This window comes from Cheilinus undulatus, linkage group 8 (assembly GCF_018320785.1).
Source record: "Cheilinus undulatus linkage group 8, ASM1832078v1, whole genome shotgun sequence".
NCBI classification, from domain to species: domain Eukaryota; kingdom Metazoa; phylum Chordata; class Actinopteri; order Labriformes; family Labridae; genus Cheilinus; species Cheilinus undulatus.
The window spans coordinates 43,994,573-44,020,686 of NC_054872.1; the positions used below are offsets into that span (position 1 = coordinate 43,994,573).

Below are 26,114 nucleotides of genomic sequence, written 5' to 3' on the forward strand. Positions count from 1 at the left end.
TATGAATATTCATCTGAGCGAGATGTTGTTGAATTAATGCAATCAGAAGGACGGTTTGAGTCCCCTCTGAGTTGGTTCATGTTTAATCTTGTCTCCTCAAAACCAGAAGGCAAAGAGGAGCCTGGAAAGCAACTCACTGATTAATGTTATTAATTTCCACACCTCTAACCTTCTGTTTCCGCCTCTCCACATTCGGATGTGGAGAAATCATGTTTTTTTTATGTGAAAATGTTGGGATTTCACTTTGCTGCTCAGCGGAGAAGAAGGGGAAGGGCTAAGGTGGAGGTTGGATTTGCGTGGTAGGAGATCCCGCAGAGATTGCAATCATTAGAATAACTTTATTAGGCTTTCTGCTGCATTTCCTGTTTGATTTACTGCGCAGTCCCAGGGGCTTCTGGGTAGCCACTGAGGACTCCCCTCCATGAGTCAGACCTGCCGATGTCTGGTTCCTATTAATCTGGAGCTCAACGTAGCAGAAACAGAACTGAGGTGCTGCCCAATGAATCTCTGTCAGACCTCTTCATGCTCAGCGGTGTTTCCCTGTTTCTGTTAGAGAAGGGAGAACAACTGGTGTAGTCTTACAAATAGTGTTGTCACCTTACAAGTACTTTAATTAATTTCTGATGGCTGGGGTATTTCTGACAGAAGCCCTGAGAGGGCATGTATCAATGTCTGTTAATTTCACCCCATTTTCACACGCTAAAATGACAAATTCTAGTTGATTTCTTGGAATCCTGAGAAATGTACTCATTATCATGGGTGCACCAGTGCCATTTTTCTGATATGAATGACCCAAATGAGTTGGGATGTTTAAAAAACAACTCAAAATTCCATGTTATCAAGGGAAATGGGGGTAGATTCAAGTATAAGACTGTATGTCTGCTTAGGGCTCCTGTAGTTTTCTCAGCATTTGTGGGAAAAACAAAAAAGGGAAGTCCAGAAGTTTCAACATCCTGCCAAAATTACTGCCGGAATCAAATAGAAAACAGTTTTGACCTTAAATCTTGCACATTTGGATTTTTTACTTACGCTACTGTTTTTAAAAATTGCCTCAATGCATGGTTTTCAGGTCATATGAGGGTAAAAAGATTCATGAACAAAGCCAGCCACCACTGAACACTACGTGGAGCTGCAGCGCCTTTGTTTCTCCATCTCTTCAGAGTAATCTATGCTTACATCTAGGGTTGGGTTTAGGTTTTTTTTTTGTTTTTTTCCTGATATAGGTGCTAAATTGATACTTTTCATATGGTCCTGGGCCCTAATCAGTGCCTGAATTGATACTTTTGAGAGAAAAAAGTGTGATGAAAGTTGGTGGGAGAATGAAAGATGTTTGGGTAACATAAATGATTTTCAGGAGTATCTTTCAACGATGCAATTGGAACATGGGATAAGAAAAGTGTTGAGTGTACCTTTCATCTGGGGTGAGAGGGAGTCCCATTGGGGTGGCGGGGTATCGAAATGAAGTATCAATATCTGTGTTGTAATTTGGTCCAGTAGGTACCAGTTGTGTTGGTACCAGTACCATGTTAGTACCAGATTTTGATACTCATCCTTAATAATTTAAACTGCATGTTTTTGCCACTTTATACAGTACCTTTGATAAAAATGTACAGAGCAAAAAACAGAAAAGTCCAAGCCAGAACTTTTCTTCAGTGGTATTTTCCTAAATATTATCCTTCCTGTTACACAGCCACCAAAATAAAAGTCTGCCAAAGTATGAACAGTTTAATGCATTTACAATGTGTGGGTCCATAAAGCTGCGGTTTGTGTCATACTATGTATGTTGTTGGGAGGGGGTTGAACCTATTTTCATCTGAGCCTGGGTGGAAAGCTTTGGGGTTTTTTGGGATTGGGTTCTTTAGAAGTAGAACTGGTGATTGGTTCCTCACTGGTTAGTGCAGTGGTTCCCAAAGTGGACCGTGGGCAAGACAAGGCTAAGCAACACCGACCGATGACTTCAGACTGACACCTGACGTCACATCAGACTGAACAATTTGATCGCAGTTGAAGTCCAAGACATTGCCAGCATTTTGGATTGGAGTGGAAAAGGAGTGCCCACTGCTGGGCAGTAGAGCCCTGGCTGCAATCCAGTTGTTTTGCAACATCCTACCTGGGTGAGATAGGTGTTCCTACTGCTACCTCAATTAAGACAAAAAAACAAAAAATCAAGCTGGACATCAAAAATGAACTGAGAACAGATCTGTTTCACCACATAATCCCATGGTAGCACTGTAATTATTGCAGGATTGGGAGGATAAATCATGAAGATGTTCACTAGATTTCATTGTCAAGGGATTGTTAATATTCTCAAAGCTATGAATAAGGGCCTTAGTCAATACACTGTGCTTTTTGTGCAGGTGGCACCCATTATTTCATCCATACATCCATCTATCTTCTTCTGCTCATCCGGTTTTGGGTCGCGGTGGCAAGCTGGTGAAGCAAGTCACCCAATACGTCCTTCTCCCCAGCAATGTTTTCCAGTTCCTCCTGAGGGATTCTGAGGCACTCCCAGGCTAGATGGGATGTTTAATTCCTCCAACAAGTTCAGGGTCTGCCTTGGGGTCTCCTCCCAGTTGGACGAGAAGGCCCCCAGGAGGAATCCTGATCAGAAGCCCAAACCACCTCAACTGGCTCCTTTCGACGTGAAGGAGCAGCGGCTCTACTCTATATCCTTCCAGATGTCCGAGCTTTGGTAGTTTTGATGTGACATCTTACACTCATGGACCTGCACCTTACTGCTGCGCACTAAGAGTTGTTGATGGTCCTGGTTGCTACCTACGTGTTTTAGGCAGTTTTTTCTTTGTTGTTGTGAAAAGATGAAAAATAAAATGCCCCATCCTTATCTCCATGCAGTGGTAGCTGCTACAGTCCTAAACTCCTTTTGCCCTCTGGACTATTAAGCTGGACAAGTCACTGAAAGCTTTGAATTATTATGATACAAAAGTTCTGCCACAAATCTCATATATCACGGGATGTTTTGAATCAGACATCGAGGGTCTGAGCCAAGTTGAGATCTTTCCCCTTCCTGGTTTCCCAAACACTCAGATCTTCAGCAGTCAGTCAAAGTTACGGGGTTTCAGACCATATTCTACCAAGCTGTTGATGTACAGAGCATGCAGTGAAAAACACAAATATGATGCTCAATCTAAATCTGCATTTATAAGACTCAAAGTGGTGTCTCTCCAGGATTCCTCTGAGCAGTCTATGAAGTGTTAATGTGCTCTGTTGATTGACATCTTGATGAGGACTCTGGGGCTTTGTGTTCAATGGAGCATGTATGTGTTATTTAAATGTGTCCATCCTGCAGATGTGCATCCAAACAAAACTCACGTCACCAGAATAACTTCAACCTAGTTAACTCATAGTTTATGTATTTCATTATTGCTGTTGTGGTTTGAAAGGTCATGTACGGACCGTTTCATCAGCCTTCTTAAAGTGTTGGAGTTAAACTCAGTATTTACCCTTGTGCTTCTGAAAAAATGAGTATTTCTATTCAATGCTACTTTATCCTCTATGGTTTTTAAAGTTATATAAAGGTATATTTACTATAAAATGCATGTTAAATCAACAAGAACTTTTTCATCTAAAATAGTAGTTTTAAAGTTGATCTTCTGGTACACAACTTTGAACATAATGCTCTGGTCACCTGCTTTTAACATGTTGTAACTTTGCCAGCTGTGGTTCTCTCACCGGAAGTGTGTCAATCCACACGAGACAAAGGAAGACAAGATGGACAAGACTTAAAAAAAAAAAAAAAAAAATGAGAGTGGCTGCATAAGATGCATCAGTTTAATAACAGACTTTTAAACCCTGGGGATCTTATTCGTAATGAACATGGAAGTTGTGAAGCAGTTCACAATGCCATGGCAGTGCAATCTATCGAACCACCACCTGCAAGGTTGAGATCAACTGAAGACTTGGCCTCGCACATGGGCAATTGTTGTGGCATTTCCAAAATCTGAGCATGTGGACATAAGCCAGAGTCTTTCAGTCCTTCCGATCTTACTATACTCCCGGGAGGCCTGGATGCTGACTGATTGCCAGAGGATCCAGACGGGCAACAACTTCTCTTGGATGCATTTTTGGGTATTGTTGGCAGAACCGTGCGCCTAATGCTGACATGCTCAGGAGAGCAAGGATGGGAAGGGTCAGCTGCTCTTCTACAAGCACCTGGTGGACTTTCCTGGGCCTTATCCAGCTTATTGCAAACTGTGTGACCAGGACCTGGTGGGCTGGACCTGATGTCGACCCCGGCTGTGGAGAGGTCAGCTGGTAGGATACCTGGAGAGATGGGGCATGGGCCAAAGCAGGCCTGGACAATGTCCACCAAGAACCGGCATATGCTCTCAAACCTGACCTGGCTTAGGCTGTATCATCACTGGTGTCACTGTTATCTCGTGTTTAGCAGCTTTACTGAGAGCAGAACATCATCTAACCTAAATTATGTCTCATGTTTGCATTCAAACAAGTAAATAATCCCATACTATGCTGGTGGGTTCTCTCTCTCTTTGATGATCTTCAGGATAGTTACAGACTGTAGACAACAGTTGAATACACTCAGACATACTTCATTAACAGTCTCACAGGTTTTAGAGGCTACCAGGGTCATTTTTGTATAAAATCTGTTATGTTACCACACACTGCCATTTGATCTGGGGGAAACATCGGTGCTGTTGCTCTCAAAGACCTTTGCTGGATGCCAAAATGTACCAACCCAAGTTCCTACAAATTGTTGCTTTAAGTTAGTGAATATAATTTAAACTTAATTTATCCCCAATAGTACAAACATTGAGGACAAGCGCCACTAAGACCTGCTAGAACACTGGCTTTTCAAATTATTTATAATGCAATAATATACAGTAATAATTAAATAACTAATTTCATTGCATTATTAATACTTCTATTACATTTTGTTCATGCTACTAATACACTTAAAAGAACATTTTGAATATAAATATAAACCTATGATAAGACTTTTTTTTTCTTGCAGTATTGCTCAACAAGGCCTCCTACACAAAAGATACATCAGGAATGATATATAGTACATTTCTGTATAATGGTTTTTGTATTGAATAAAGGGGGGACTGGGCAGCAGGTTTTAAGTTTCTAGTTCCTTATGTACTGCCGTTGAAAACAAGCTGTCATGCAGTTGTAGTTTAGGAAACAACTCTATTTTTTGTATAATTCTACTATTTATTCATTTAAGTTATATGTGTATTGTGTGTTTTATGGCTTTAGCTGGCTGTAAAGTAAATTTCCCCTTTGAGATAACAGAATTAAAGAGCCTTTGCCAGGACTTTTTTTTATCTTAAAGGTTTTCAAGAATGAAACACAAAAAATGTATCCAATGTGTTTTTTTTTTTTTTTTAGTTGTTGTTGTTTTGTTTTTTTGTTTTTTTTGCTTTTTTTGCTTGCCTACATGCTTTCTGGCTATTTAAAATTGCAAATACTTAAAAAACAACCCTGTGAGTGTTGGAAATGAACACCACAAAAGAGTTAAAATATCAACACTTATCAAAGTGTAAAGGCAGGTGAGCGAATACTTTTGGCAATATATTGTATATTTGCTTGTTTGATGTTTTTCTAGCATGTCTGGTTGTAACTTTGTCAGATGTGCTGATGCCTGTCTTGGCCAGGACACTCTGGAAAAAGAGATCCTTAATCTCAGTGGTTCAGTAGAAATAATAAATATTAAAGGTCCAGGCCATTTTTCTTCAGAGCATGACTGAAAAGTTACTTTCTCCTGAAAGTAGTGTACAGATAAATAGAGAGGAGTAGTCACCATCTTTTAGTAGACATATATGTCCACATACAGTAGGTAGAATATGTTTGTGTTTCTAAGGGTGGCCTGGCACTTTTACAAAGCTTGAAATGGATTTACATCAACCAAAACGTTTATCTATTTCATAAAACAGAATTCCATTAGAAAAACACTTTCACAAATTACAAACCAAATTTACATTTAACAGTACAAATGTACAAAATAGCCAGTCCATACAAGTACTGAAGAGCGTAGGGGCTCAGACGCACCCCTGCTTCACCCCAGAATCAACGGGGGAGAAGTCAGAGATGGAACCACTACACAGCACCCTCTATACCAGACATCAGCTGGATCAGTGAATGTGGGATCCTGCAGAGTTCCAGGATCCTCCAGAGGGCATCTCTACTCAGCAAGTCGAACGCCTTCTGGAAGTAGGCTGTAAGCAACCCTCTGTTGAAATTCTGAAAGCACTTAGTGAGGACCTGAAGTGCTGGGGTGCGGTCTACCGTAGACCTCTTAGGTGTAAAGCCTGAATGTTCAGGCCACTGGTGTTGGAGCAGCGAATCACAGATCCCGTTCATGTCAGGTGGTACAGCTAAGGTAAAACAGCAACATTTTATCTTATTAGAAATTTTTCATTTCATTCAACATGTATACTTTCTAAATAGAACAGAAGTAACCACATGTGCCAAGGTATTTACCTGTTTGGTTTTAAATAATTAGCAAATGTCAGACAGCACAACTGCAGTGAATGAAGCCTACTGACCCGTATCCCTCGTCCACCCTGATTGCAATCAGGTGTGCTGCAGCCAGAGGAAGGAGTGAGGCCAAAGACACAAGGAGAGAGAAAACAGGTCAGTAATAACACTACCTACTACTTGCCTTGCCACATAAATGGATATGCAATGCACATCATCTATTTTTGCACAGTCATGCTTCCTGAATGTTTTAAAATGCCATCTGAGGGTTAAAAAGACGTTTATTTCCCTGTTTGACCTCAGAGACTCCACCATGTACAGCCACACCTTGTGCGTCAGCTTCAACTTTAATGTGGTTTCTGTTTATTTGCTACAACTTTCTGCAAATATCACAAGAAGATACTGTATCTGCTCTGGCCTTTTTTTTTTTCCATAAGTGGTGCACCACAGCATGAGGTGGAATCATCTATGAATGCTTCCTGGAAAACTCATCTAGTGTAGCCTGCTAATTTTTTTAAACTAAGCAGCAGCATGAGCAGCCTGGGGTAACAGAGTCAGTGATTCATCAGTCACCATTCTTGTCGTAATTATGATTTCTATTTTGACATCTGGGAGAAAGTCTTTGAAGTGTGTTTGGTGCCGTGGAGAGCCAGCGAACAGCCTAATGGAGACACAGTTTAAAAAGTCTTCTGTGCTTGCCAGTCTTCTCTGAGCAATCACCCATGATACCCACCCGTGGCGAAACTCCAGCTCCGTTTAGCACAAAACGTACAGTTTTGTGGTTTGGAAGAAGCGGTCGTGTGACCTTTTCATCTTAAATTAAACCACGTTTACTGAAATCTCTCTACAGACGGTGTTTTTAATACTACTTTATGGGCTAACTTATCTAATTTTTAAATCCAAAACTTTTCCTTTTCCTCTGAAATCTTTTCATTAATATTCCTGTGACCACCTCCAAGTTTGAGAACCACTGTTCTCGAGAAGTATTAGCCATCTGTGTGGAAAAACCTTTTCTAATGCTGAAGTAAATACGGCTGATCCTTCTGAAAACAATGATAATGAGGAGGAGTATTATATGGGAGTTCCTGTTGTTTGTTGGTGCCTTCACCTCTGTTAGTCACTGAAGAAGTCGCTTGTAATGTCAAAATGAGGAAATAATGAAGCTTAATGGTGCAGCTCCACTTTGTCATGTATGTTGTTTTTTTGTTGTTTTTTCACACCTTGACATGTTTCTTTGTAGGGCTGGGCGATATGAACCAAAAACTATATCTCTATATTTTAAGCTGAAAGGCTGTAAATACAAATGATTGCCACAATACCAGAATGTAAATGATTTTGATACTGTTTAAAACCACAGGAACAAAAACAAAAACCTTCCACATAAAATTTGGGGCTTTTTTTGTCTTTAAATATCGGCTATAACAGAAAAGTTTTTACACACCTACGTTAAACATTGGCAACATGTCTGTAATTGGAGGTTGCCACAGATTTTTATACTCTTCAATACCATGTTGTAAATGATGAAATCTCCATAATTTAATGATCAAAAGTAGTATATTATAAAGTAGTATAAAGTATATTTATCTGAGACAAAGAGTCGGTCTAAGTTGGATTAATGTGTTTGCAACATTTGGAAAAGTTCTGAAAAAGAAGTCACACTGGTGCAATTTGTGACCATAATGTTGAACAGTTTAAACAGGCTCTTCTCTTTTGGTTAAAATCATGTCTGCTTCAAAGACTTCCCCCATTGTTTGCCAGTTCAGTCAACTTTTTTAAAATGTTGCCGACACATTTGTGCAACTGAGACAGATTCTCTCTGGTTAAAAACAGGGTTTCCCTTTGTCCCTGCAAGTTCCACCAACTTTTTCAAATATCACCAACCAATTTTTGCATGCTTGTGTTATGCAATTTAAAAAGCAATTGCAATTGTGCTGTGCAATTTAGCAGGGGCTGCACAGTGGCTCAGCGCTGTTGCCTCCCGCCCAATGACAGCTGGAACAGGCTCCAGGCTTTTTCAGTGTTTCCAATGCATTTGTGGAAATGTGTTGTGCAACTGAGACAGGATCTGACTTGTTTGGCTAAAAAAAAATATTTCTCTTGGTCCTCCCTAGATCTGCCAACTTCTTTTACGTGTTGCCAACCAATTTATGCAGTTTATTTAGAGAAGATCTCTGGTTGCAGACAGGTTTCCCTCACTCCTTGCCAGTTCCCTTTCCTCTCTTCAAATGTTGCCAATGCATCAGTGCAATTTTGTTGATTGTGTTGTGCAGTTAAGATAGGCTCTCTGTCTTGTTGGTTAAAATATGGTGTCTGTCACTCCAAACTAGTTCCATCCACTTCTCTAAATGTTGCACACTCATTTGTGCCACCTTGAACAACTGTGTTGCACAGTTTAGACAGGTTGTTTCTTGATTAGTTAAAAATAGGGTTTCCTGTACTCCTTGCCAGTTCCATCAACTTTTTCAAACACATCTCTTCATTTGTGTTGAGCAGTTTAGACAGGCTTTTGCTCTTCTGGTTAAAATAATATTTTCCTGATGGGTTTCCCATGTTCCTACCCACCCACAAATGTTACAAATGTTGCCAATGCATTTGTGCAATTTTCTTGTGCAATTTAGACAAGTTCTCTATTTTTTGTTCCCTCACTCTTGTCAGCATCATCCATCCACTTTTCCTAAGGTCGCCCACACATTTTTGTAATTTTACTGTGCATTAAGACAGACTTTCTCTCATTTGGTTAAAAATAGTGTTTCCCTTAGGGGTTGTCGACGCTCCTTGCTGGTTTCATCCACTTATTCAAATTTTACTCATGCATTTGTGCAATTTAGACAGTGTGCACAAGTTTGCCTGCAATTTTTGGTGATTGAAAACATTAAATTGCCAAAGCTTGGGTGTTTTGGACCTCTATTTTGTTGCTGTAGTATCAGGTATCAGTATCATTTGATCATATTGCTTATATAAATGCTCCAGAATTAAATAAAATGACACATTTAAGAAAGGTTATCTTTTGTTCAATGAGCAGATTATTCTAAGTAGTTCTGTTATTCCAAATATTAGGTATGGCATCTGTTTTTTTCAATCAACATATTGGTATAAACAATGTTATCTTGCCCGTTATCTTGTCACATTTGAAACTACATCAATATATCTTACAAAGTTAATATGTTGCCCAGCCCTATTCACCATACCTTTAAATCTCCCTGCGGGGCTTCAAACTTAAATATGATCAGTTTCAAGAGATTTCTTCCCCTCTGAACACACACAATGATACACTCTGGCTTTTTTATTCATGAAAAAAGAGCAGAACATCAAGGGAACGCCAGCCAACACAGGCTGGCACATATCGCAGGGTGTTAATAGGTGAGGGTAATTTCCTAAAGGTGCAGACACCTGGCCTCACCTGGGGTTCACAGCCAGGTCAGAACACCTTCGCTGTTTTATATATTAGAACTCCCTGCAGAGGGCTTTGCTATTACAGCTGTTCACACCTTACATTTATTTATTTCAGATTTCACAGGTGCTTCAGATACACTCAGCAGTAGAAGAAGAAGAGCTCCGGTACAGTCGCTTTGAGAGGAAGAGGCACGACAGAATGTTGATTCGTACGGTGAGCTCTTGCACAAACTTCAAATATATTTACAATAATAAACAATCAATGATTCATCAGATGTGATATTTACAGTTATTACAAATAATGTGTTCAGTGGCTGCAGCTGAATGACTCAGAACTGATCTGTCTTAGCAGTAGATTTAAAAACATTTCACATTGTTTGGTCTTTTGTTTGCAGAGGAGGGGAATGCTCGCTCTGCGGTCAAAAGAGTCTGGTCAAGTTAATGCCAAGAAATCTGTGGTACAATACAAACAGTTTAATCGTGTAATTAACAATCAATAACCACTTCTAGTTAGAACATTTTTCTGCAGAAAGGAACCGAGAAACACTTATAAAACAGTCAGTCGTAACAAAATAACTGGTGTTCTCATTGAAATCAACTCATAAAAAAGAAACACTTTTATACAGGATATTTATACAGGAATAGCTTTTTGAATTGGATTGTTAACCAAAGGAAGACACATCGCAGACATCGATTTTCACACAGATTGCATATGTTTTTCTTTCTAAGGTGTTCTATAGGTTAGTCTTTTTACCTAAGCTTATTTGCATGATAGTAAAAATTGCATACAACATTAATTGTGAAGCTTGTAGCATGAGTTGGTTGACATACAGCACTTTTTATAGGCAACCTTTAAAGCACATTTCTCCATTTAAAACGTTTAAGACACTTTTTGTTTTTACTGCCCATTGAAATTACATTTATAAATAGAAAAAAAACCCAAAAGAATCGGTGGAATTTTAAAAAAGCTCTACGCAACATAAACTTTTAAAAAAGTAATTACATCAAAAACACTGCATGAACTGCAAATAAATAATGTCGGACAACATAAACATGGTGGAAATTCACATTTCTAACTGTGTGGCAAATTCAGAAAGTTACAGTGACAAAGGTTTGCAAAATAATCTAACATCGGCAGTGCCGTATAGTACAAGGCATTTGTTGGCATAGTTTCTTTAAGACTGTATTTTTTACAGTTACAATATAATGTCTATATTCATATATATATATATTTATATATTTATATTTCCTCCCTAACAAATAATATGTAAAGACTGAGCTGTTCTCGGAGATACACCTGGGCTGGGTGATCGCGTTCCAGAGTTTGGAGTGATCCATTATCACATTATGCGCTTTTTAAAAGAATAACTAATCTGCCAGCAGGCTCCAGACTCGATACCTCATAATTAAGGCCTTGTCAACCACTTGGTCCTCGATTTCATTTGCTATTTTTTAAAAAATCCAGTTAAACATCACATACATAAACACCTATCAAAGTCCTGACAAACTCCAGGGGGACTTTTTTTCTTTTTAAATATAATCAGTAGCTCAAAAAGATAAAGTAAGTCAGTGTAAAACAACAGACATAGAGTGCAGTCAGCAAATATCCACGGCAACATACTTAGAATAATTTTTTGTGCAGATTATTTAAATGATGCATCAGTCTTTACAGTGAATAATACAAGTTTTACAAAATCCAAAAAGTAGTACTAGAGTCTGAAATGGGCTCTCCAGTGTGTGAACGCTCTCTTCACATAGCCTTTCAGTCTGTTACAGATATATATAAACACTCCTCAAACAGTCTGGGCGCTGTTCTGATTAAAAACACTACTTTTCTTTATTTGCGGTGTGGTGGTTCTGTGTGGGCCGGAGCGTTACATTTAGCACAGTCACCAGTCTGTGTTTGTGCACATGAAAACTCTCAGTTCTACTCCTTGGCCTCGTGCTCTATCTCCGCCTGGGTCTCGGCTCCTCGGCTCAGCTGCTCCTCAATCTTAATGGAGAAGATGGTGTTGTTGGTCTGCGTGCTCTCGTCCAGCTCCTTCAGCAGCTCTCCGCTCTCCCTGAAGTCCGTCAGCTCCTCCTCGAAGGCGGAGCTGCTGCTGCTGCTGGTGTTGGTGTTGGTGGTGGCTGCAGAGCCGTTGTTGTTGTTGTTGTTATTGGGCTCTTTGAGCGCCTTGGCTGGGTGATTGACGTAGAAGCGCTGGTTCTGGAAGAACTTGATGATTGTGAGTTTGGGCAGGTCGAGCTGGGCTGAGAGGGTGTGGATGGCCTCCTCATCGGGGTATAAGCCCACGTCCTGGATGAAGCTCTGCAAGATGCCCAGAGCCTCCAGGGAGATCTTCCCTCCGCCTGTGCGAGACTTGATGTTCCCACCGCGGCTGCTCTCGTCCTCTGTCTCAGCTGGAGAGGCGGTGGAGGGCTGGCGAGGGGGCAACCGGGGGCCTGTGGTGGGCTGCTGCTGCTGCAAAGGCTGCTGGGACAAAAGGGGCTGGGAGGGGTGCTGGAGGGACAGGGAGGGCTGGTGCTGCTGCTGAGACTGGGGTGGCTGAGCCTGCAGTGGGAGAAAAAAAAGGGGGAAGAGAAAGGAGACGGGGATGTTATCAGATGTTAACACTTATCGGCGCTTTAATATGGCCTTTCATTAAAATCAATTGAGTTGTGAGGAAAAATGGGCCCACTGTGTGTAGAACAGGCTCTTGGTTGAAGGAATTTTCCATGTAATATCTCATTGAATGTAATCAGCTCTGCAGATATGATTTTTTTCCTCCATTTTTGGTAGTGTGAGATTGTGCCTCTCATTGTGGGGGTAGAAACTACATACACATGAACCAAAGAGACACAACTAGCTCTACACACAGTGGGAAACTGGCCTCTCCATTATAGCCTCTGCTGCTTATCAGGCTCTATTGCCAGGCACTGATAAACAAACTCCCTGTGCACAATTCTGGTTGCGATGGTCTGGCTGATTTGCCGCAGTGTGAGAACGCTATCGATGGCTTTCACTGGGCCGTCAGAGTCCCGTTAGTGTAAACACATGACACATTACTCGTAAAATGTCTCATTGTGTGGTTAGAGAGAGAGTGAGTGGGCAACTCGTGGTCCCTATTGACCCCACAAAATGGGTGCTCTTTTATTTTCATTTCTGAGTCAGACACTGTAGAATAGGTGTTTCATAATGAAGTTTTGCAAAACAGCACTTTGAAGAGACTCTGTTTGCCAGCTGCATAAATGCACCCAAAGATGTGATTTTACTGTACCAATATACTGAGCTATGATACTTCTGGTTGAGCAAATGTGAGATAATTTGGCTAATGTATCGTGTTAGTGAAGGAGCAGCACAAAATATTTTAACACTCGTCTCTTATGAACAGTGTAAAACTGTCCATTAAATCAGAAATTAGCCAATTTTATCAATCTACTACCATTTCTGTCTGCAGACTAAGTACTCACAAAATTTCCCTCATTCCGTTTCTGCTGCTGGAATTTATTTGTAAAAGAAATCCTATTACCTTATTTATATCCTGTAAATAGCAGCCTTTGTAAATCACAGGCCATCTCTCCAACTAACCAAATGACTCAGCTGGCTCAGACTTTTAACAGAATTATTACTTTGCTTCATTAAGACATTTGAACCTTTCACCATGCCTGTGAGTATTCTATTTATCTTCCATGTTTTTTTATAAAGCAGCTCTTTAAATAAGTTCAGGGTAATGATATCTCCGAGAACAGCTTTCACAGAAAAACCAGAACATCTAATTAAAAACAGTTTATAAAACCCCCTAAGTGTTGTTTACTCAAAAATCCAGGGAAATAAGTTAAGATTAAATTAATGTATTTAAATTAAGTTTGTCACTTCTTTGTTTTTAGTTTTGAACTTTGGAAAAAAAAAAAAAAAACATAAATAAAAGTAGCAGAGGTTTATGAGCAGCGTCTGTCTCAGTGACTTACAGCTAACCCCAAACATGAACTCGTGTAGCAGTTAACAACTATTTTCACTACTAATTTAATCACTGAATATTTTCTACACTAATAAGTTTATCTTTTAGTAAGAAAATATTAGAAAAAGAGGAAAACAGGCTATTAAAAACACCTTTTTTTTTACATGAGAAAAAGGAAAGCAAATTTACACTTAAATTTGTGAGACAAGCACAAATTTAGACAACGCAGTAATTCATTTATTGTCAAAATAGTTGCAGAATTACTATCTTGATCAACTAATAATTTAATCAAATTATCCTTGAGGCTCTAACAGTAATAAAGATTTGGTCTGTTGGTCCAGGGCTGAACAAAAATGGAAAAACTGCTTCTAATAAGTGTATTTTTATGTACACAACATCAATAAAATTTTTAATCCAAAATGTTTTTTCTCCTATTGCTATACAACCAACCCCCTTCATCACTCTGGCTCCATGCCCTGACAGTGACTATGAAAGACACAGAGCAAGAGGAGAAGTGGGCAGAGAAAAGGTAGGGAGACAAACTTGTTTTCTATTCTGTTACTGAAAACTCATCAGAGGAAAACAGTTCTGCCTTTATTGGTTCTAAACCACATGATCATTTAACCAACCCATTTGTACTGTTGTTGGCTGGTCTATGTTTCTGTGGATGTATCTGATTGGTCACATTTATGCACTTCTATCTTTTTGATTTTTTTTTTCATATTTTTTCTATATACATACTTTTTATTTAAATGTTTTCAATGTCTCTCTGGATGACCCTGATGAAGACCACAAGCTGAAATGCACTGACCTAATAAAGATGTTCTCTAAACTACAAGTGTTACTGGAGCTCTCTCAACTACCCCTTGGTAGTTGGTGAGGTTGAGCCAGAAACACCTACTTCAACATTCATTTTTTCACTTAAAGATCATTAGCCATTTCTAACAAAGCTCAACGTTATGTTCAGTCTACTTGACCAACTCTTTGGGTCTAACTTATTTAGACCTGCTGTACCATTTTGTCCTTTTTCCTTCAACACCAATGCAATTTAAGTGCACTTTTGATTATCTTTTGTTTGACCATAGAACAGTTTCCATTTTGCCTCAGTCCATATTAATCTATTTAGAACTAAGCCTGCATAGAAAAAAACACCCTCTAAAACCTATGGATTTTTTAAAAAACAACCTCTACAAACCCTTAGGTTTTTGAAAAAACTTCCCAGGATTTCTTCAACATTTACTAAAATCTTTTTTCCTCAGATAGGTTATTTCTCTAGTCATCCTTCATCTTGTCTGCATAAAGGATAAAGAGGCTAAGATATTAGATATTAGATATTTTTGATCCCATGTGCCTTTCAGCATGCATTTTAGCGAACTGCGTTGCAGTTCCTCAGCCACATGTCTTAAAAACAAAAAGATAATCCAAAATGTGCTGACACTGTATCCGGTTTTGAAGGTTAAAGAACATAAAAGTTAAATCAGGTTTAAGCCCACTATCTTAAGCTATAGTGCACACTTGCGACTTTAGAATAAACAATCAGTTGCACGTACTTGTCACTAACAGATCGTACATGTGGCTACGGCATTAAAGGTGCTGCTGATAGCCAGAATACACTCACTTAAGATCTGCCTAGAAGACTGAGCATTCACCTCAAGTACCAAGCTGGTGTATCATCTGTAGTTTGTACATACATGTAAGGGACACACAGACTCTGCATGCAGAGCTCAGGTCTCTGTTGTAGAATAGTCATGATATATAGTGTATATATAGATATATAGTGGCTTTGGTTTGCATCAAACAACAAAGAAGTGGAACATGCTTCAGGTCGCATGAGTAGCATGGTCTGCATTGTGACTACTGTGCATGCACACATCACAACTGTAACTTCAAAACAATTCTTATAGTTCAACCCAAACTGGTAACACCTTATACCGTTCCACTCGTTCAGTGCACTGTTCAAAATTATAATTCATCACATGCATTTGTTAGAGTGAAGCTCTTTTGGTCTTATCTTAAAATATTTGTAATTCAGGTCTGTCTTTGTTATATTTGTTATGCACAGTCTCTTTTGATTTGTAATGTTATATTAAATCTTGAATAACATGCACATGTATGAGCTCCTCTGTTTGCATGTGGATTTTGTGTTTCTGTTATTTTCATTTAATGGTTCTTTTCTAGCGGTAGAGAAATGTGATTAATACCCAGAGTCCAAAATGAATTCCGCCATGAGGACAATATTGATTATCTTACTGTATTGTATTCAATATCACATTATATTACTTTGTATCCTATCATATTGTATCATATCACATCATATTGTTTTGTGTTGCATTGTATTGCTCTGCATTACATTACCATTATCTGACTTTTGATTTATCTCTGATTTTGGCCAATTTTTTTTTTTTTTTTTTTTTTTTTTTTTTGGGGGCTGTAATTCACTATCCAAGCTTACAAGCATGATATCAGTGGAAGAGTGCCTCTTGCTGTCTTTCTCACCTGTAGCTGGTCAGCAGAAACGTGCATTAGGTGAGTCGGCCGCTCATTGTGGTGCTGCTGCCCAGCGCTACTCTCCTGCTCATAAATGGCATCACGTTCAGCCTGCGAGAGGCTCAGGAAGCGGCGAATCATCGAGAGGTTCTCCCAGAGTGTCCGGTTTTCCGGAGAGGGATCCTCCTTCCAACGCAGCAGCTCACAGAGCCAGCCCTGAGGGGGGATTAGAGAGAGAGAGACAGGAAGAGAGAAAGACAAGGTCAGTGAAGTGTGATCTTACCAGTCAAATGATGCACCAGTAAAAAAATGTTTTGTGATCATCTGCTGTCTAAAAGGGGGGCTGTACTGGTGTTCAAACTAATTTAAGGCCAAAGATTAAGGAAGCTTGATCACATAGTCAATCAGATTTATTGTGCTCTGCCCATGAGGAGAAAAAGATTATAAAAATGCTTCATTTGGTAGATAAAAGAATCAGAAAAGAACTAAGATATAAAACATTGATTTAACAGGTTTCTTTTAGTTTCATCCACTAAAAAAAGGAAATATTCTCCAGAGAAATTCTGGGCTTAGAAAAAAAAGAAAAAGGCAGAAACACACTCTGACAGTCCATTGTTTCAGCGCTGCACCTGTGAGTATGTTTTTCTGTCACAGCTCAAGATAAAGATGTGAATTAGCCAAGGTCAAGCAACACAGCAGGAAGGAACAATTTAACGTGACGAGAAACACACACTCGCATATTGAGCAGCACCCTTGGGAGGAGGCGAGCGACTCCCATGTTTGAAACACTCCAGCAGAGGGCCATGAAAGACAGAGCTGAGGAGCAGTATGGGACAACTGCAACCAGAAAAAGCTTTATTTGATCAATAAAGAAGGCACAGCATGTCTGACCTTATAGCTAAAGGACTATGAGACTGAATGTAAATCAAAGCCCAGAACAAAAAGACACATGAACTCACTTTAACTCACTTGTTTATTGCTTCACCAAGTAAAAGCTGCAGAACTAAAACTCACAGATGTCCAAAAGTTATCAGTTAGTTAAATGACTGAGAGGCAGACACATCTGGCTGTAGATGTTCTGTCTGATGTTTATGTTTGTGGGTGGATTTGACAAATATTTGCTGTTTAAATGTGTTATTTTGTTTCTTAATGCATTATCATTATGTATTTTGTATTCTGTGGAGTTTTTGCTTTGTAAGATTGTGCGCTGATGTCAAAAACTTAAACTGTGCTGTTGCCTTTCTTGACACTCTTGAAAAAAAGATTCTTAATCTCACATCTTTAATAAAGCATTTAAAACATAATAAAATAAACAGAGATCTATTCAGTGGCTTTGCTATTTATGTCTCCTGACCAAGGAAACATTTTAAGATTTAGATCTGAAGCAAGATATGATTAAAAATTAATCAAAAGAAGCTTTGTTTTACCTATAAAGTTGCTTCTAGTATGATGCTTAAAAAAACGTTTTAGTTCTCATCTTTTTAAATGCCTATTCAACGCAAACGGACAAAAACTTAATCCAAACAGAGGTCTTTTCCACTCAGATTGGAGCAATGTTAAAGGAGAGTCAGTCTTGTAAGATATTGTACTTTTTCTTTTGTGTTATTTAGTAAGATTATGTATTACAGATATTTATTTTTTTTATCATTTTATCATTTTATAGTTGAACTCTTACAGAGTGTGACAAGAGTTTGTCCCTACACTGATAAGCATTAAATAAAGAAAATGATATATAAATATGCAATTGTGCCTCCAAAAATTTGAAAAAATCAGTCTAGGGAAATATTTGCATTTAGGTTATACTGATTAAAATCATATATTGTCCATATGTACCAATAAGTTTGTAATGTTTTAGGCAGGACCAACAAACCTTCATCAGCTGAGGTCTTTTTCTTTATTCATCTTCATTCCTCAAATTTTATGATTCATTTTGGGGCTTTTTTGCTTTTATTTGGAGAGGACAGGCCAGTGGATGGCATCAAAAACCAGGAAGAGAGAGTGGGGAATGACAAGCAGGAAAGGGGCCATAGGCCAGGCTAGAACTGGCTTAGAAGATTAGCTTCTGTATGGGCTGTCAGTGTCCCATTCCTTAAACTTTAAAATACCTTGTAAGGACTGAAGTTTTAGGTCTGAACTACATTTATGCACAAGTATTATTATCCGTATCAGTTAGGGATGGACAACTTGAAAAATAATCTAATTGCAATGTTTTTCCCTTGCAATGCAATTGAAATTTAATATGCAGTCATTTCTTTCGTCCTTCATCTAATGTACAACAAACAAGCAAGAAATCATTCTAGATTGTAAGGAACACAATATTTGGGGAGTAAACTCAGGCTTAACAAATTTTTTGAGAAATTTATTTAGACTCATTACAAATACTGTAACAAATACAGTACTGGTATTTAGAAACACGTTTGCAACTTTTGCAATTTATAAAATGCAATAGGGCATATTGCAATTTAATTTTGTTTTTGCCCAATTAATGACCCAACCCTAGTATGAGCTAAAATGAACTTGTAAACATTGGCATATCAGATATCTGCAACTATTAAATACCTTACAACCCTATGGTATAAGGTATCCCCTATATTACAAATATATAGATTTTTGGACTATCAATGGGGCAGTCATAACTTGAGCTGTCTGAAATTATATCTTACAAAAATTGAAAGCAATATAATGCATTGATCAATAAGGAGAGCAGCAAACAGATTATTCAACCCTGAAAAGTCAATTCAAACAAGTGCATTTTCCTGATTTATTCCCTTAAAAATATATATTTTTCAAAGTTGTTCAGTTGTGTGTGGTGGGCTTTAATAAATAAAACGATTAGGGCTGTCAAAGATCCATATGTTTAATTGCAATTCATCACAGAGTTTATGTAGTTAATCCTTATTAATAACATCTTTTATTGCATTTTAAAATTCCACAATTTTGCATTTACAACTGTTTGTAATTTTGGATTTTCCTCTGTCTTAAACTAAGGGTAATTGACTTCCTGTTTGGATACAGACCTGCTTTAATAGAAAGATCAAAGATTGTGATATGAACTGTATTATGAAAAAGGAACTTGTTATGGATTGAAAAGGAAATAACGGAACAGTAAAAAGGTAAATGTTTGAATACAGATGGTGAAGATGACTTCTGGCCTGTCCACTGAGCTGTCTGAGTTTTTTTTAGTAAAGTGAAATAAGACTTTGAGGAGAAGTGGTGGACTTGTTTTCCATCACTATGGCTGCAGTGATGTTGATGTGGTTTAACTAAAGTGTGTCAAAAGGGAAAATAAAGCATGCAATTAATCAGGATAAAAAAAATGTTTGCATTGATTGTGGATCTTAGCTAATTGTGATTATTCTTGGCAGCCCTAAAAACATTAAGAACATGTTATGGCATTTATAGAGACAGCAACTTCTCAACTACAGTGACTTTAATGTGTGTTTGTGTTTGCTCATTGAATTGAGTGACAAACTGACAACCGCACAGACAGAAGGGCTCTGCAGGGGTCGAGTGACGTGGTCTCTGAGGCTCAGACATGATGACCTCAACCTCAGCAGGCGTGTTTGTGTTAAAGTGTGTGAGTAAGAGAGAAAGGGAAATAACACTATGTTGTACTGTGTGGGTGAAAAAGTGAAGAGAAGTAAATCAACACGAGAGTTGTACAGGGACAAGAGTGGATGAAGAATGAAGGACGGCCTGAGAGTGAAACCAGCAAGGAGGAAACACAGCGAGGTGTATGTGTGTGTTATGGAGGGCTACTCTTTCAGCCGGGTAGTCTGTCCTGGCAGCGTGACAGAGCAGCGCTGTAATCTCCCGGCCAGTGCGCGGCAGCACCTTTCATTTCCACAGGATTACACCGCGCTGCCTGTCCGTGCACAGACACACACGGAGGGCAGAGCCACGCCGCCACACTGCATGCAAGAGATAACTCAGCAGTTTGGTTGTCCCCTGTTCCAACTCCTCCCATAAGCCACATCAAACCCAGGAGGGGTTTTGGAGGAAGCCGAGAGGGGGAGAAAAAGAGAGAGAGACATAAAGAGAGAGAAAGAGGGAGAGAGAGAGAGAGAGAGGGAGAGGGAGGCCATAAAGCCTGCGTGCCCACCTTGTTCCTTTGCCACGTTTATTGTTGCGTTTTTAATTTGCATGCAGAGGGATTTGGACGGCGCTCCAGTTGGGCTGTCTGTGGTTTCAGCTGATTCGGTAGTGAGGGAGAACACACACACACACACACACACACACACACACACACACACAAACACCCCACAAAACAAAAACACACAAACAGACGCACAAAAACCACCACACACCATCTTGTCAAAGCCAGAGAAACAGTACCCCGGCCCAACGATGGAGTAATCCAACTCAAACACTCCCCAAACCAGCAGGATTAAACCCAAAGTAGCAGAGCCAATCAAACAAAGGCACGACGTGAACTCCATTTCAATGCCAGGAAGTCCATTTGATGAAATAAAGTACAGAGAGTTTATTAGTTCACAAGTGGGAATGTTAGTTTGTGTGGCTTTTCACTTTACCGCCTTCGTTTTTGACAGTTTCGGGCCTGACAATGAGCTTTTATAGAAAGAGTAAGAACCAAGAAACGAACATTTGCTAATCGCTTTTTATGTGATGCACGTCAAACAGCAGTTAGCTCTGCTCCTGGCCAGCACAGTGGCCAGTGGACAGTCAGCATTTTCCGTGGCAGTTTCAAGAGCTCTGTTTGTGTTTGTCTAATTGCATTGCTTCCACAGGCCAGGCAGAGGCAGCGGGGATAAAGGGAGGAGAGAGGGAACGAGATGGAGACAAATAAAGAGAGTGGGAGAAGTTAGCTATTTGACTCCTTGTTTCTAAGAAAATTATAAAAAAAAGAGCAATTTCAAGCAGCATGGAATTAATTTGATGTAAAACTTACTTATCTATCAATATCCTTTAGTAAGAATTACTTAATCAACAAGATAATATGTTCAACCTTCCCGTTCAACATTACCATACTGCTGCAAATCTGTTTTTCCCCCTTTATTGTTTAATGTAATTTGTCGAGCCTCTCCACCGCAGCTGACAAGCACCAACTGCTCTTGATTGGATCATGGAACTTGCTGCCCCTGCCGCTAAAGTGTTCCAACACGGTGCAGAAAACAAAAATCTAGGGCTCTTCAATGCAGTGTACTCTGTGTTGTGTTGAAGATCATTAAGGGCTCTCTATAAATAAATAGAACAGGTAGTTCAGCGCAGGCCTGAGTCGTGGGCCAAACACAGAATTTAGTATACATGCACAGAGTTTAACAACTACTCCTGTTTCTGCAAGAAAACCATCACTTCAGCTCACTTATACTGCATACATTTCCTTTTAAAAAGGAAAGGACTAAGCCTGTATGTACAAGTCCAACACTTTAGGGCGGCTGTGGTAGTCAATCATCCTACAACCATAAGGCTGGGGGTTCTATCTTCAGATCCTGCTGCCACATGTGGACGTTTCCTTTAGCAACACACTTAACCCTAAATTGCTCTCACTGATGTGTTAGTGGCATGTGAAAAAGTATGAATAGGATGAGTTAATACTGGGGGTGTATCAGTTCACAGAGGTCAGGGTTCAGTTCATATCTCAATTTTAGGGTCACAATTCTGTACAGGCTGGTTTATCTAAAAGTAAAAAGGCAACATAAGGTCCATGATTTATAATTCTAGATTTTACTAATTTATTATTTTGAAATGTCTGTAGAGCATCTTGCAGTTTTTTCCATCTACTGTCATTTAGAACTACATGTGATAGTAGGTACACTCAGTGGTGAATTAAACACGAAACAATAAGAGGAAACATACTGAATTAAAAGCAGAAATAACTTGATATATCCAGTTTTAAAATGATAAAATAAATATGATGTAAAAATGCAAATTAATACATCATATTTATGATTTATGATGTTTGCAGTGACACTATCACATAGCTTGCATGAGTAGTCCCTGCTGGTGCAGGGACTACTCATGCAAAATCACCACTTCTGTTAATCAGTGAAGGACCACAGACTGGCTTATGTATAAACTCAGGATGGGACACTGCAATGGAGCCTTAACAGAGCACTTAAATACCAACTTAAATACCGACAAGCATAGTGTTTTAAATATATTTGCATCAGTAGGTACTGTTAAGCTTGGTTAAGGTTAGACCAATTATTGGTTTGTCAAATTAGTGATGCCAATTATCGGCATTTAATTCCCCCGATAATTAGCCAAAAATCAATTCATTCAAAGGTTTGCTACTTGGGCTCCACTGCAAGGTTTATGTTCCGCTCTGGCTTTGTTTTCACGCTCCACAGTCCCACTTAATGTCCTGTATACAACACAATCTGACTGGCTTGATGTAACACAACTACCAGCCAATCAGCACTGAGGCCTGGATGGCACTGACACAGGGAGTGTGCTCTGCTGCTCTGTGCTGTTTCTCATGTTGACAGAGCTAGTGCTACATTTTTTACTTTCCATAATTTTTAGACATGCATTTTTAGTGTCAGGTCAGATACATTTTGTTATAACTAATGCATCGATCCCAAATATTGGTTATCAATCACATGCACTACAAATAATCAGTATCAATATCGACTCTGAAAAAACCAATACTTGTTGACCCTTAGTTGTGGTCCTTCTCCGCTTTCACATTCAGAGGCTTCTGAAAAGGGGCTGCTGGGTATTATAGCTCTGCTGCTATTGCTACTTGTGTGCTTTGTTGTACCTGTTAGTTGTTTAATAGCAGTTAGCAAACAGTTTCAACCATTACTTTCACCTAGATTTGCGTGTACATACTGCCATGTGTGATTGTCTTTTTAATCCTTTCAGGCATATTGGTCATGTGACCCTGTGGACCAAACCATAACCCCAAAAATGTGACCGTTTGGGGTACATACAAACATCCTGACCCCATAGTTAACACTAATAGATGCTTTAGATAACATTCTCTGCCATCACTGTGTGTGAATATGGTGTGAATGGTGAAGTGTGACCTGTGGTGTAAAAAGTGCTTTGAGTGGTAAGAGGACCATAAAAGCACCATAAAAGGTCAAGTCTATTTACCATTTGAAAACCACATGCATTATGGCCAACTTCTAGTAATCTGATATCCTTTAACATAAAACTTATGCAGTTCCAAGACTCTTCAATAGAGATGCACACTGCTTTCTTGGGTGGAAATCATTGACAATGCACAAGTCCTGAATCTGAAAATGCCTCCCACAGTTTAGAAAGTTATTAACTGCTTCTTTAACTACTTTGTGAGCTTTTATACACTGAATAATCATCATTTAGTTATGATGATAGTAGGCAGATTACTGAAAATGATCGAGATTCATTCTATTTCTAGACAATTAATAGATTTATAATAATACCAAACAGTTTCACTGATACTGAACATATTTGAAGCCATAATTAAGATCATTACAGCAAAATGAGTCTTTTAAAATTATTTAAACAGGATTTAGTTACTACACCGGTGGACTGACACATTATAAATGCTAATAAGAATGAGATTTTTTCTGAAATAATACGACTACAAAACAGCATTCAAAGTTTAAAACTGCTGTTGACATCTGGAGCTTACACCTTACCTTAAAGTTGATGTACACCTGGAGAAAATATTACATTTGCTCAGCTATGTGTTGTTTATTTAGCGGATTATATGCACATTTTAGGAATGTATCAGCACATTTCCAACTTTGAAGGAACAAGCTTTTCAAGTGACCTACTGAAATAAATTCAATGCAATCTCTCGACCTACATTACCTCAGAAAAAAACAACTTTTATGCTATATTCCACATTGCTCAGTTTAACTCAGACGCGGCAAACAGGTTCATTGGAGCAATAAATACAGACAGGCATGGGATTATCTTGCTATGTTGGCACACACCTGCGACAATATTGCACAATAATCCGCTGCCTCCAGGTCATCATTCCTTAATTATTAATTAGTTTCAGACAACAGAGCTGGCAATCAAGAACCAGCAGCCTTTTCTTGTTTTACAACAGGCGCAGATCTGACCAGAGGCTCATGGGGCTCTGGGGTCATAAGGTGCCAAATTAAAAGGGTAATAAACTCTTCAGCAGGCTATTGTATAACCCTGGTATAAATAGCAACCCGGTGTTGTGATAAAAATATTTTCCTCTCGACACAATAGTTGAATTCATGCGCGAGGTTCATCCAGCTATGCAGTGTGGTATACTGTGTATGTGAGTGCTGCAGTCACAAGCTGCCAATAAGAGCATAGGCCTGCTCTGTCGGAGAACAGCATGGTATTCAGCGCTCAAAACACCCACCCGTTCACCCTTACACCACCAAACTACCACTGTAACCCCCCCACCCCAACATGGAGGCTTAGAGGAACATAAATCAACAACTGGCTTTGCTTTGAGATAGACTAAAAAACAGACAGGCAGACAGACAGAGAGGTCTGTCACACGGCCTGGCCAACACCTTCCCTCTAATCTCATTTGCTTGTTATCAGCCCCATCAGGCTGACCTCGGCCACAGCAAAAATAAATTAATAAAATAAGCCAACAGATGTCCATCAATTTGCCATTCCAGTTTTTTTCTCCCCTCTTCCTCGGATTACCGCCTGAACAAAATAAGGCCTCACTTGCAACCAAAGACACTGAATATGTTAGTGCACTGAGAACCATTTGGATTTAGACCATTTGGACACAAAAGGCCAAGATGACACATCAAAATTGAGAGGAAAAAAATCTCAGATGGAGAAATGATTGTGGCCATTGTTGTGGCTGTCTGTTTCGAAGGCAGCCAGACAAACCTCTTCTGTGTCTGAACAAGGGAGGGAGCGAAAAGTGAAGGAAGACAATGCATTATTGTCTTTCCTCCTCCTTGAACCTGGCGGAGACCCAGCACTGGCAGACTACACTATGCAGATAAATGCAGCCGATAACGTGTCCCTCCTTCCCGAGCACGCCAAACTGGCGGCTGCACGTGCGCGTTCACTCCCGCGAGGTAACGTGTGCTGTGTTGTAAAAACATTAGCCATGGTGGACGCCCATCTGCTGACGACAGAGGAGTGTTGAAACCGTCCGGATGCTTGGGCATATGTGAACCTCCCGCAACAATAAGCAATAATTGACTGCACAATTCATGACCAGATTTTTTTGGGGGTGGGGGTTGGTGGGTGTAAGTCTTTTTATGCAAATAAAGGATCTCTGGGTGTCTCTACAAATAATCTTTGGCATAGTGTGAGGACGATAGGGTGATAGAAATGGGGTCAGTGGCCTTACTTGAACCGCAGTGACAACTGGAAACTCTGCAACGATGTGCCAAAAATATTGTGAAAAAGTCATTGTATCCTCACAGACAAGCTCTGACACCACAAAGCCCTATTTGTTTCTCCATTAGTGTCTTTATTTAATTTCTTCCTTAATGTCTGCACAGCCAGTGAGAGATGTTTGTTAAAAGGCTCTGCAAACACTTCATACAGGGATAACACAAGCATTGGTGTTTTATATTAACAATATAAGGACTTTTTTGGTAATATATAGCTAAAACAAGCTGATATTTTCTCCCAAAAGCCTATTTGGTGAAAATTGTTAATTCAAATGTATGCTCCTCTGTGGAGGTGTTCTGCTCCTTCAATCCTCAATGCTTAAAGCGAAGGAAATATTTATGTTTCATGGTAGGATCTTTACCCTTTGATTATTGTAGCCCCTCTGCAACACTACATGGTAATGTTATTTATTCATTATAAACCAAAAGTAATCACATTTTTATTCTTTCACTGACTATGAGATAAGGGAATGATCACTGTGAGGGCAAGGCTTGCACAAAAAAAATGACTGCTAGCAAGATCTTA

At 39.3% G+C, this 26,114-nt stretch overlaps 1 protein-coding gene across 6 annotated transcripts in view; it reads right to left on the reverse strand.

Moving 5' to 3' along the window:
* Positions 1-9,798: 9,798 nt before the first annotated feature.
* The window catches only part of LOC121513812 (DNA-binding protein SATB1), a 91,725-nt gene continuing 75,409 nt past the window's right edge, over positions 9,799-26,114 (reverse strand). For all 6 annotated transcript variants that reach the window (XM_041793793.1, XM_041793795.1, XM_041793797.1 and 3 more), the window contains 2 exons: positions 16,290-16,496; positions 9,799-12,406 (listed from right to left, as the gene is read on the reverse strand). In XM_041793793.1, coding sequence (XP_041649727.1) covers positions 11,780-12,406; positions 16,290-16,496 — 834 coding nt within the window. In that variant the 3' untranslated portion in view covers positions 9,799-11,779. The remainder of the gene's footprint in view (positions 12,407-16,289; positions 16,497-26,114) is intronic.